General features: G+C 41.2%; 1 protein-coding gene across 1 annotated transcript; it reads right to left on the bottom strand.

Annotated features, from left to right (window-relative positions):
- Positions 1–1,278: 1,278 nt before the first annotated feature.
- Mmp13 (matrix metallopeptidase 13) lies at positions 1,279–12,082 on the bottom strand. Its single transcript, XM_006983763.4, has 10 exons — positions 11,940–12,082; positions 11,612–11,853; positions 10,245–10,393; positions 9,895–10,020; positions 7,735–7,896; positions 6,358–6,475; positions 5,391–5,524; positions 4,131–4,290; positions 3,412–3,515; positions 1,279–2,547 (listed from the first exon to the last, which is right to left on the bottom strand). The coding sequence occupies exons 1-10, from the start codon at positions 12,057–12,059 to the stop codon at positions 2,447–2,449; spliced, it is 1,416 nt and encodes a 471-aa protein (XP_006983825.1). The 5' UTR covers positions 12,060–12,082; the 3' UTR covers positions 1,279–2,446.
- Between the last annotated feature and the right edge of the window lie 834 nt (positions 12,083–12,916).

The raw sequence follows: 12,916 nt of genomic DNA, 5'->3' as shown, positions 1-12,916 counted from the left end.
TGACCTCTGTGCACTTGGGCATTAGCTCAGGTGCTTTGCGGTGTTTTCCCTTCTTATCCACCTCCCTGAACCACTCAACGCTTCCATGCACACCATGGTTGCCTGGGGCTTTTCACAGTGCAGTGCATTCTACCTCATCAAAGTTTGTCTCTCCAGAGAAAACAGGAACTCCATGACAGTAACGAGGTTTACCCTCCATTTTCCCTTAGCTCTACTTAAGCTTCTGGAATACAAGAGACACCCCCTAACTCGATTAGGTGAACAGGCTATGCTTTATTCTAATAGCGAACCTCGGGAATTGGGCATCTTGTTGAGCTGTCAGAGTAAAGATTGCTGCAGAACTCTGGGGAAGAGGTGAGCAGCGCCTCCCACTACTTGGTCGTCACCGCCCTCCTAGAGAGCGCCTGGCTACTGAACTCAGTGTCACCTCACAGTTTTGTCTTCGTAGAGGGAGAAACACTTTAGGAGGAAGGGGCCGAGTTCATTAGTGAATAGGTTTAACAGACACTTATTAAATACTTAGGAATGGGCAAAACTTAGGTAAGTGAAAGGGGCCTAAACTTTCCAAACCTGTGGCTTTCTTGGGCAAGGGGATGTCTCCGTGAGTAAAAGAGTTCTCTATGACAGCTTGATGACCTGAATTCAGTCCTGGGACCTACAGTGGAAGGAGAGAATCGGCTCCCAAAGCTATTCCCTGAACACCGCACATGTACCTACTGTGCACACACACACACATATGCACGCACGCACGCACGCACGCACGCACGCACGCACGCGCCTACGATGATTTCAATAACCTATGCAACCCCAGGTGCCTTCGCTTTCTCTTGCTGTCCCCGCCTCCTCTACAATCCCCCAGTTTATTCAAGCTGCCAAATCTCTCCTTCACAGATGAGGAAAGCAAGGTCCATGCAGATTAAATGGCACAAGGGCACACACAGAACTCAAGGCAGAGCATGAGCGAACGTTGATCGCCCTGACACCAGCCTGTTCCTTCCTAGCAAGCACCCTTGGTGAGGAGGATTCTGAGCGATGTGCTGGTGCCATCTGGGGAAGCTGGCCCCAGAGGAAGGCTCATCAGCACCAGGCCCATCAAATTCTGGAGGACTTTATATCAACATTGCTAGATACAGTTAATTCTAATATTTACATTTGGAAGGAAGGAGGGAGGGAGAAGAAGGCAGAGACCACATTTTATAAGAAATTTAGGTAATCTTAGAAATTTAGTTATATAAAATTTGAAATTGTGGCCCAAAATCAAATGCACCAACAGCAGTATCAGCTGAAAACACATTTTTATTAGAAACAACATAATCACAGTCTAACACATTGTTCAAATACAGACTTCTATTCCATTGCCCCAGTGTGATAAACACCATCCCTCAGCAAAATCGTTGTTTTCTTGGTGACTGCCACCTATCAGTAGTTGCCAAGTGTCAGACACTAAATAAGCAATGAGGAATTAACAAAAGAGGCAGAAGCTCAGCGGCCAGCTGATGCGGCCTTATTCTGGCCATTGCAGCAGATCTACTTCTCCTCACTGTGTCTGCCTCACGCCCTGTCATGTAAGTCATGAGAAAGAGTCCGGATCAAAACGGGGCAATGAAAACAATCAGGTAGATAAATAGGGTTGAAACACTAGTTTTATTCTCAAATAATCAAATGATTTATGAAAAAGCTATGTTATTGCTTAGGTATTTTATAACAATTTTAATTGTTTACTCTATGGCCTTTTAAAGACCTGAAATCCTTTAATAAAAAGAGAAAACCCCTGTGTCTCTATCTTCTGTCAATGTGCACAGTCCTTGAGGGGTGACCCAAAATGAAAATTAAGCCTAATGCAAAGTCATCTATACTTAAAGTGGCCGTTACCCCTTCCTGTAGTGACTTTGATATTTTCTTAGAGTTTATGTGAAAACGGGTTTAAGTCTGAATATCCACAGTGCAAAGCCCAAACCACTCCTTTGGAAAGCTGTCTGCTAATGTGCATTTTACAGGCACTTCCCTCTGTCTGTGTTCCCCTGTGGCTACCATGCACTCCCCCAAATTTCCATGTGTGTGTCAGTTTGTATCTTTTTGTAAAGACAATTTACAGTTATATAAATACAATTTATTTTATTCCTTTTAGGAATTTTTATAAATATATTAATAATTATGTTCACTCTCATCAACAGATGGATCCCATGTTTGCTGTGGAAAACATCAATCTTGTTTTTCATAGCACCCAAGAATCAGGTAATCCTTGGGGTTCTCGATTTTATTACTTTAAAATTCTTGAATGTGGTTCCAGCCACGAATAGTCATATAGATACTGCGTGCTCAAAGATATCTTACTGAAGCCTGTTTCCAGAACTAAGCTCTCTGTTGTCTCCCAACCCCACCCACACATCTGAAATTGTCATCCCAGATGCTCTCCAGGAGTTAAGTAACAGTTTTGAGAAGATGCTTAGCACCACAACAAGGAGTTTGTTGGCATGACTCGTACAATGCGGTTACTCCAGATACTGTATTCAAACTGTAGGGGCCCATTGAAAAAGTAGATATAGCCTAGGAAGAAAGAGAACAAGAGGAAAGTCTCAGGCTTTAAAAACATTAGGATTTACTCCAGCTAAGATTAAAGATCTGATCTGTGGTAGAATTCTCTAATTCTCTAATTGCTTATTGCAGCTCTGGAGATCCACCTGAGCCTCACACACGTGAAGCAGTCTCTTCATTAAATTTATACTTCTCAATCTTTATTTCTGAAAAAGCCACCAGCTTAATGTAGTGCTTGTAGTTTAAAGGATATATGACAATAACAATGAAAGCAGGAGACCAGCCATTTGAGAGCGGGGGTGGGGGACGTGAGGGGAGTTGGAGGGAGGAAAAGGAAGCAGGGAAAATGATGTAACTATACTTGAATTAAAGATATTTTTAAAATATGTAAGTATTCGAAGATTGTATAAATTATGCCCTAGAATTACTTGTCTTGCTTACAAAGTCTAGTTCTGATGTTAGAAACATTGGTATTTGTTAACTGTTATATATTAGGGGTAATACCTTTTGTCATAATTAAAGCAAAAATAATTGTATAATTATGAAAGTTGTGAATATTTATAAATTACCCCATATTCCAGCCCTAATTTGAATTTTGACATAACCCCCTGCCTCTTGGCATCTCTACATATAATTTAAGGTCATCTTTAGGTTAAACATCTCTTATCTCACAGTTGGCAGTAATTAGGTAAAATTCTCATTGATTCTAAGCAGGTTATTTTGTTTGCTATTTAAATAGTCACACAGAAATAATCAACATCTCAGTGACCGTGCATCTATAAGCTCCTTTGAATTCTGTATTAAGATCCTTTGTATGTGAAAAATTTCTGGGTCCCAGAAGCCCTTCTGCAAAATCAGTGCAATGTAACTACTTACCATTTTTCTCATAGACAGCATCTACTTTATTGCCAACTCCGGGGAATTCTTCTACTATGAGTCGGGGATAGTCTTCATCCATAGTCTGGTTAGCATCATCATATCTGTTTAATAAGAAAGAGGAAGCTATATTATCAAAAATATAGGAAAGGATGACAAGAAAGGGAATCCAGGTGAGAGATTAGAAGAAACAAGTTGCCAGTGTTGAGAGATGGCTTCAATGTATGAAGAAAGGGAAGGAAGAATGGTTGGGAGAAAGTGGATATTATGGATGGTGTGGGTATGCATGTGTGTGTGAGATGTGTGAGAGAGAGTATGTGTGGGCTTTAATCCACGAGCGGCTGGTGGAGGAGTGGACATGAAACAGCAATGTTGGACTGGTACACATCCAAAATTAAATGGGATAGGCTATGGGAGAGGAAGGGAGGGAGCAGGGGACAGATGAACAAAATACAGTGTCACACATGGGATGAGTGAAACCAGGGTTTGTATTCTCACTTAAAAAGCTAAGCATTTCAATAAAACCACCCTTGTAATTGGAAACGAAGTATGAGAAACAATTGAGAACAGCAGTAGCAGCAGGTGTGGACTGTCCCAGGACACTGGTGGGGGTGGGGCGTGTTCGTGTGTATGTGTGTGTGTGTGTGTGTGTGTGTGTGTGTGTGTGTGTGTGTGTGTGCGCGCGCGCACTTGCGCTCTCGCGCCCAAGCATGCCTCACCTCCACACCTGGCTCCCGGAGAAGAAGAGGGTCTTGCCCATGTCCTCAAGGCGCACAGCAGCACTTATCCTCTTCACCTCTTTTGGAAATCCCAGGTCAGATATCTTTTTGGGATAACCTTGCAGAATGTCATAGCCATTGAGAGCCCAGAATTTTCTACCTAGAAAAAGTCAAAGAACAGTTTTAATGACCAAGGAGCATATGTCAGGGTTTAGGCATGCAAGCATGTACTGAAAAGGAAAACTATTTAAGAAATAGCAAAGTCAGTGTCATCTCCACGTGTCTGAATCAAACACAAAGGAGCATCTTTCCAAAAGAGACAGAATTCAGGGCTGGGACTTCCTGTTTATTAATACAGCTAGCCAAATATCAATTTGTCAGTTTATTGCCTCTGAATGTAAAGTTTGGAGCTAAATAAAAAATTATTAAAATTTCTAAATAAAGAACCACTAGAATCAGTAAATAGATTCAAAATTCAAGTTTTTTTTTTAATAAATTAAAGAAAGTTACTTTTTTTTCAGCTTCAAGTATAAGAGTTAAAAAGTAGAAATGACATTAGCAGAATGTTATGGAAATAAATTATGGTCATTAAGGTAGGGGAGCACTTTCATCCCACCCCATGCTGATATATTAGGGACACACAGGGGCTGGGGAGACGGTTCATGTGAGAGGGCTTGCTGTGGGAACGCGGACCTGAGCTCAGATTCTGAGTCCCCACGAGGAAAGCCGGGTGCCTAGCAGTCCCGCACTTGGGAAAGTATGTAAACAGAAAGATGCTAAGGGCTCACAGGGCAGTCAGCCTCGCTGGGGGATAAAGGAAACAGAACATAAAATCATACCCATACTCTGCCTCTAGTATGTGTAAAGACGACGAAGGACTAGAAATTTTAAAAATGCACACTGTGTTTCCTTAGCAAGTAGTTTTTAAGATAAACTAGAAGGAAACCTGGAGTGAGTGAGATAAAGCAAAGAATGGATATAATAACACTGCTTTCATTCCCTTTCCTTTGCATTGCTCAAGGCCAGGTGCTCAGATGGGCTAGGCACTGAGCCATGTTTCCATCCCATAGTCATTTGACACACCAAGTTAAGAATATCTGGTAGAACAGGTGCAGGTGCTTTCTGGTTCTCCTGTGTTGTGCTGTGTTCTTAATTTAAGTATTGCTTTGGTGGTGGTCATATTACTAAGTCTCTGGCAATATTCAGTTCATTGTCTATCTACACTGGCCATTTGAAGAGCCTCCCCAGTGGTAGTCTTACCTCTAAAGATGAACATAAGGTCATGGGATGGATGTTCATATGCAGCATCCACACGGTTGGGAAGTTCTGGCCAAAATGATTTTGTCAAAAACAGCTCTGCCTCAACCTGCTGAGGGTGCAGACGCCAGAAGAATCTAGTGCAAAAGGAAAAACAGTTTATCACATTAAGTGCAATAATTCTATCCTGCTAATGACCACTGTCCACAGCAATGCAGACTGGGTACTACAACCGTGCCTGGTACCATAAAGAAAAAAGAAATGCCATTTTCCTTTATGTTATAATTTGTAGCCTTCCAAGTTCTAGCCAGAGGTCTTCTCATCTGAAATGTTACAGGGCCTTATTGAAGGCTCTCATTTCCCTAGGGGTTGAAACCATGCTTTGCATATATTCAGCGTGGCAAGCACATTTGCCATGAACTGTTGGGCTCTAAGAATGTATCTTCCATGATCTCAAGGATCTTGCAAACCGATACAAGAGGAAACACCTTGGAGACCATGTAATCAGAGTCGTAACAGAGGTAGTGAGCATGCAATCTGACCACACATGGAAATATGTATCAATGAAGAGATTAACACATAAGCAAGATACAACCATCTACAAATTGTAGGTGAGTTTCATTTTTCATTAACTATAGGTTTCATTTTCACCCCCTCTTTGAAAATTCCAACATAGGTATTGGAATCGGTCTCTCCATTGTGAAAGAAAGCAGTGTGGTTATCGGAAAATGCACTATTGAAGCAATGACTTTCAATATTTTTCATGTTTTTCAAATAAATTTGGTTTCTATTTTTCCTTTATTAAGATTTATCCACCATTTATTTGACCCAAAGCCTGTAAGTAACCCGCCCTTGGTCTACTGTTTCTGTGTTGCCCTTGAGAAGTTTGACAGGAAGCTTTGGCCATTTGCAGACGTAACTTTACCAGAGTTCACCATGTGCAAATTTGACAAAGGAATCTTAAGAGTACCTGTCTTTAAAGATCATGGTCTCTCCTCGGAGGCTGGTAATGGCATCAAGGGATAAGGCTGGGTCACACTTCTCTGGTGTTTTGGGATGTTTAGGATTGGGGTCTTCATCTCCTGGCCCTGTAGTGGCACAGCAAATGAGAGGCTTCCAAGTGTCCTCTTCTGGGGAGAGTAGGAAAGGGCTCCTTCCAGGAAGGACAGTGGACCCTGAACTCATACTCCAACACCCAGTAGTCTTCCTTCCTTCCTGCAGGGTACCCCAGGCTAGCAGGGTGCTATCCTGTTTTCACTGCTCTGGACCTCTTCAAAAATTCTTCTGAACTATAGATGTACATTTCTTGAAGGTGATGGTAGAAATGCAAGGTGAACTCAAACCCTGAGACCATTTCCACCACACAGTCACAGCCTACTGACCGCCCTCGGGAAGCACGCTGCTCTGAACCCCGTTCTCTGGGTGCATTGCCCATGTGGATCCCTCATCTTCTTTCCTTCTTTCGACTATTTCACCTACTGTAGATGTCAGCTGATTTGGCTTCCCCAGTTTGCCACACTGCAGCTCATCTTGGTGACAAACTGGCTCAAGAAGCTCTGCTGTGACCTGCCACATGTTCATAACTTTTCAGCAGTTCATATGTGTTGAGCTGAAACCCCACACTTCTCTCCCCTGACATAATTCTGTCAACAGTTCATTGGTTACAACATGGTAGAAGCAAGAATTACTAAATAAACTTGAGAAGTCCCTTTGCCACCTTCAAGTTCATGCCTTCAACCATACCAACTATCAGTCTTTTAAATTCAGAGGTTAACAGTAAGCTAAAGTGGCTTGACCAATTTTCTGAACTAATTCTCCAACAGCATTTGTACTGATGACTGTGAGCAGTGACTGTAGTTCTTTTTATGACACAGAATCCAGAAATAAATGTTTGGGTTGAAGTTTAAATGTTTTGTAAATATTATTGGAAAAGTGGGAGGAAATAAGAGAAATTCCCCACTGTGGATGTTGAAAACCACGAAGGCCCTGCGAGAGGGCAGCAAACTGCAATGGCTGAGGAATGTCAGAATTTATAGAAGCTGTTTATGTCCTCATCCTCATCATCACCTCTGTTGCTGTACGTGCACTTTTAAAACTCAACAGCATTTAGTGGCTTCCTAAGTTAAACGAGGAATAAGAGCACAAACACAAGGAAGTATGGTCTGAAAAACATTTCAAATGAACTGTAGTGCAAACCTGAGCAAGTAGCTTGATCCAGAAAGATGGATTATTTTTTATCATGTTTGAAAACATGATAAATGGGTGATTAGTCTCAAAAGGAAATGTACATCTATTGTGCTAATGTAACTATATTAATCAGCTTTGTAACTGGTAGAATAAGAGTTACCATAGAGAGACTGGATTCCTTGAACATCATCATCAGGAAGCATGAAATGGCTTTTGCCAGTGTAGGTATAGATGGGAAACATCAGGGCTCCTGGGTCCTTGGAGTGGTCCAGACCTAGGGAGTGGCCAAGCTCATGGGCAGCAACAATAAACAAGTTGTAGCCTGTAAGAAAAACAAGAAACAATGAGAAAACAAGACCCTCCAATAAGGAGGCAGTAAAGGAAATCCTAATCTCTCCACCTGTCTTTTCCTAGTTCATCATTTTACTCACTCTTTAAAACTAGTCCTCAGCAGCTTAAAGGAGTAACTAGTAATCCTTGCGACTGTAAGGACTATAGCTCCCTGTATGAAAAACCAATTCGTCCAATCCATTTGAAGAATCAATTCTATAGCAATGTTAATAGATTGACCTCAGATTAGTAGTCAGTAGAGGTGGCCATGAAGACAGCAGACATCCTGATTTTTTTCTCTTTGTCTTCTCTGGCTAGGTTAAGAGGGTGGACAGGAAAAACCTGGAATCAGCCATGTGGAGGTCACATAAAGTCCCACATAGCTCTAGCTTTCGCTTAGAACATCATTCAGAGAGATAATGAACATGTCACTGTATTTTCACCTTTCCTCTAACAATTATTTCCACCAACATTTAGAGTGTTGTTTTAAATTGTGTGTGAGTGTGCGGCAGAGGAGCAGGGCCCTGGGCTCAGTCTCCAGCACCACAAAAAAGTATACCTCAAGAAAGATGGGAGAGGGAGGGCCAGAGCCAGGGCTCTGTTTCTTCATTAGATATTCTTTGTTATCTGAGCCTGTACATAAAGAAAATGAACTAATTTGCATGTTGTAGGACAAGCAAAGGTCTCATAGTCAGAATGATCAATAATTATTGCAGTGACTAGTAATGGTTCCCATTTTTTACCTTCATCTGAAAACTTAACCCAGAATTCTTTTTCTTGTAGATGCTTTCATTCATTTATTTCAACTAAACATTCCAAACCTGATTTCGGTGCATCTGAATCTGAGACTTCCTGCGGCTTTTCCTTAACCATACCAGATGCTCTTCTCTGTAAGCCGCCCTCCCCAGGAGACACTCAGAACATGAACATAAGGCCTGCCCTTCCCCTCTAGAGACAGAGTAAAAGCACTGGAGAGCAGGCATTCATTGCAAAGGGGCCAGTTTCACTCTCACAGGAGCAGGGATCCTATTTGTTGTTTGTTTACTCATTCATTATTTACTTACTTACTCACTTAATTTTTTGAGACAGAGTCTCCCTATAGGGCTCAAGCTGGGCTCAAATTCACAATCAGCCTCCTGAGCACAGGTGTACATCACTGTGGCTTCCATTTTATTTAAGTAAATACTCAAAACCAACTTCTGTGAAGATTGTTCTTTGTTGCTCTAAATAGGCATCTCTTTTGCTCCAAAGTTAAACCCTACTAGGAATAATCTGAGGCTTTTCTGCTAAGTCAACATCCCGTTAATTTGAGCTTTTAAAAGCAAGAAGTAGCCAAGAGTCATAGCCACACTAGTCACTGCAGTACAGATTTAACTCCTGGGTGAATTTGTTTAACACTCAGTTTCATTTTACTCTCATAATACAACCATTTCTGCCCCCAGCTATTTGGAGTGAGATGTTCTCCTGCTTTCCTGAAGCAGTATTTATAAATGAACGCTGCAGGAGAATCCAAGACAACCAATGTGTCTGTCAAGGAACAGAAACGTGGCTGAACCTGTGCCAATAATACTTCAGCCAAGAACAAAATCGACTTCAACTCACACCCAACATAGTTATGGACCACAGATCCAGCCCTAATAGTGTGTGTGTGTGTGTGTGTGTGTGTGTGTGTGTGTGTGTGTGTGTGTGTGTGTATTATACTTCTTTAACAGGCAAAACTGTAATCTAGAGTAAGAAACAGAACCATGACTAACAGAGAAGACATTTTATCCCACTTCACAATAACAAATGTCATAGATTTTATTCAATTTTTCATATTTAATGATTTGTAAAAATATCTGTGAGGGAACTAATTAGTGCAAAATATTCCTTTCATTGTTTTAGAAAATGTAATCAAATGCTAAATACAATTTGCTTTATGCTTTCTAACTTTGTAGCAGTGTGTCCACATCCAGCAACATGTGAACTAAGTCTTTATAAGGAAGATTACCTTTGGAGCTGCTCGTCCAGGTTTCATCATCATCAAAATGGGCGTCCCCTCCATAATTTGGTCCAGGAGGAAAGGCATGTGCCAGAAGACCAGAAGGTCCATCAAATGGGTAGAAGTCACCATGTTCTATGTACAGAAGGAAGAGTTAGAATCCCATCATATATATATATACATGTACATGTACATATACATATACATATATATACATATACAGCTAGTGCCTGGCTCAGGGGCTCGGTAGAGTTTTGTCAAATGCTTTGAATGTGATGAATGACTGGTGAAAGGAATAAGAAATGAAACCAAGAAAGAATTAATATATTAACATGTTTCAAATGATTCCACGTGCTTACCTTTAGTTCCAAAAGATATCATGATATCAGCAGTTCCATCATGGATTCTGGTGAAATTCAGAGGTGTCACATCAGACCAGACTTTGAAGGCCTTTTTGAAGGCCTTTTCCACTTCAGAATGGGGCATATCGGGAGTATAATTCACAATTCTATTCAACATAAGAAGTGTCAGTTAAACTTTGAAAGGTTAGAACTGCATTTAAAATACACTTCCTTTGATTCCCCCATAGGACTGGACTAGGCCCTCTGCATAGGTGAGACAGTTGTTTAGCTTGAACTGTTTAGGAGGCCCCCTGGCAGTGGGATCAGGATCCATCCCTGATACATAAGTCGATTTTTTGGAGCCCAGTGCCTATGGTGGGACGCCTTGCGCAGCCTTGGTGAAGGGGGAGGGGCTTGGACCTGCCTCAGCTGAATGTTCCAGGCTCTGCTGACTCCCCATGGGAGACTTTGCCTTGGAGGAGGTGGGAATGAGGGGTGAGTTGGGGGAGGGGGAGACTAGAGGCCCAGAGGAGGGAGGAGAGGGAGAATCTGTGGTTGGTATATAAAATAAATAGAAAATTTCTTTATAATAAAAAAGAAAAAAATACACTTCCTTCAAATATTGCATTTCAACTCAAAATGAAATGGCTGCTTTGAAAATTTTACTAGGTATAATGGATATTTCGCAAGAATAACATTTAAGAATTTAATCAAATATTTAAGCATCAACAAATAACTGAATATTTGACATCTTAAATTTAAAATAAATTCAGATATAACTGTTTTCATGCTAAAATTTGGAACTAAACAGGATGAAGAGTTTATGGGAAGAGTGGAGCCCTCTGTCTTCAGGAGCATCATCACAAATGTGACTGATGTAGTCCATTTGGAACTTTCTAGACTCTCCTCCTGATTGTGGTTTCATTTCTTAAAGAAATACTTTGAAGCTGGGTGGTGGTAGCGCACGCCTTTAATCCCAGCACTTGGGAGGCAGAGGCAGGCAGATCTCGGTGAGTTCAAGGCCAGCCTGGTCCAGGAAAGGCACAAAACTACACAGAGAAACCCTGTCTCGAAAAAAAAAAAAATTTAAAAAGAAATATTTTGAAACAGCCACTGAAGAACAATGTTGGGATAACATTAAGATAATAGGGCTTATTAAACTAATTTACTCATTTTTCATGTTTAACATTGACTTACAGACCTCTTTTATAAATACTGAGTGTAATAATTTTGTAGAAAATGTGATCAAATACTAAATATAACTTACTTCTATGCTTCTTAACTTTGTACTAAAGCTAATTCTGAACTTCACTTCCCATTAAATACTTAAGGCCTGCCCCAGACCCTTAGAAGAAAAGACTAACAACATGGGGGGAGATGCTCACCTGTAAGTTAAGTTCGTCTGGGACCATTTGAGCGTTCGAGGGAAAACACTGTATTCACCCACATCAGGGACTCCGCATCTTGGTTTTCTCATAATGTCTAAGGTGGGATCATCAAGTTTGCCAGTCACCTCTAGGCCGAAGAAAGACTGCATTTCTCGGAGCCTATCAACTGTGGAGGTCACTACAGATTTTTTCAGAATTCCAGCAAGAGTCATGGGATGATAATAAGATTTCAGGTAGTGCTGGAAAAGAGACCAAAACAACCTGCTTTTTCAGAGAAAGGAGATTTAAGAAGCACTACAATGGCAAGACTGGCGGAATACTGTACCTCTGCAAACTCGAGATCTTCCTCAGACAAGTCGTCATCATCATCACCATTGGACAGGGGCAGGGACCAAGAGTGAGTCCAGCTCAACAAGAAGAGTGTGGCCAGGACAGCTGAATGCATGGTGACCAGCGGTGCCTGCCTTCTCTCCTTCTCAGGGCATGCACCTTCTATTTTATAGACCACAGCAATGAGTCACCACTTGGGGTGTGTGTTAACTTCCTAGTCAGTCGAAGGTAAACATGCTTACATCGTCTTTTTTTTTTTTTTCCTACGTGTGGTTTGTGGCAGAATCCGAGGAAAGTGGAAAATGAGGACAGTGGGTGATACCAAAACCCATCCGGCAAAATAAACAGCCTCAGCATATTTATGGATCTAGTGGAGAGAAGAGGCTATTGTATTTTCACTTCACTGGGCAAAAATGTTTTCTTCCTTTTGTAGGAAAAACAGCTACTCTGAGTTTTTCAGGTATTAAGAATAGCAAAGTGATACGTTTATTCCAATAAAGAAAAAGTCCTGTTTGCAAAGCATCTTCAGGCCAGTGAGTTCTCACATTCTGTTTTGAATCACAACAATGAGAATCTTTGCTGCACTCCCTTGTGGGTCTCAGAAATGACCAGAACAAAGCTTGAAGTCTTTGAGGTACTATGACCATTTTGAGTCCTAAGCTGGGATTTTAACTGCCTGCCGTAACCTTTTGATGGCTGTGGAGACCTGTGTGAATTTCCTACATGTGCAGGCATCTGTATCCAGGTTCTGTTGGAATGCAGCTGCTCTAATGGTTACAACCATGGACTATGGGCATAATTAGAACTATGTTTTGAGGGATTACTCTTAACCAAATTTAAAAGGCATTATCTCATTTAACTCTATAATAACCCAAGTAGATATTATGAGAATGAGTAGGGTCTTACACTTACTACTTTTGGATTGATTTATTTAGTCTACAGTGGATACTGTAGACAATCCTCCTGCCTCGG

The sequence above is a fragment of the Peromyscus maniculatus genome, chromosome 7 (genome assembly GCF_049852395.1).
Source record: "Peromyscus maniculatus bairdii isolate BWxNUB_F1_BW_parent chromosome 7, HU_Pman_BW_mat_3.1, whole genome shotgun sequence".
In the NCBI taxonomy this organism is placed as follows: domain Eukaryota; kingdom Metazoa; phylum Chordata; class Mammalia; order Rodentia; family Cricetidae; genus Peromyscus; species Peromyscus maniculatus.
The sequence above is the reverse complement of the archived record's forward strand: the minus strand, read 5'-3'. Positions and strand labels throughout refer to the sequence as shown.

Coding starts and splice junctions, on each gene's coding strand:
- Mmp13 (XM_006983763.4), bottom strand. CDS start 12,059: ATGCATTCAGCTGTCCTGGCCACACTCTTCTTGTTGAGCTGGACTCAC. Junction 10,021..10,244: donor GATATCTTTTGGAACTAAAG/GTAAGCACGTGG, acceptor TTCTGTACATAG/AACATGGTGACTTCTACCCA. Junction 4,291..5,390: donor CCTTATGTTCATCTTTAGAG/GTAAGACTACCA, acceptor GACTTTTTCTAG/GTAGAAAATTCTGGGCTCTC.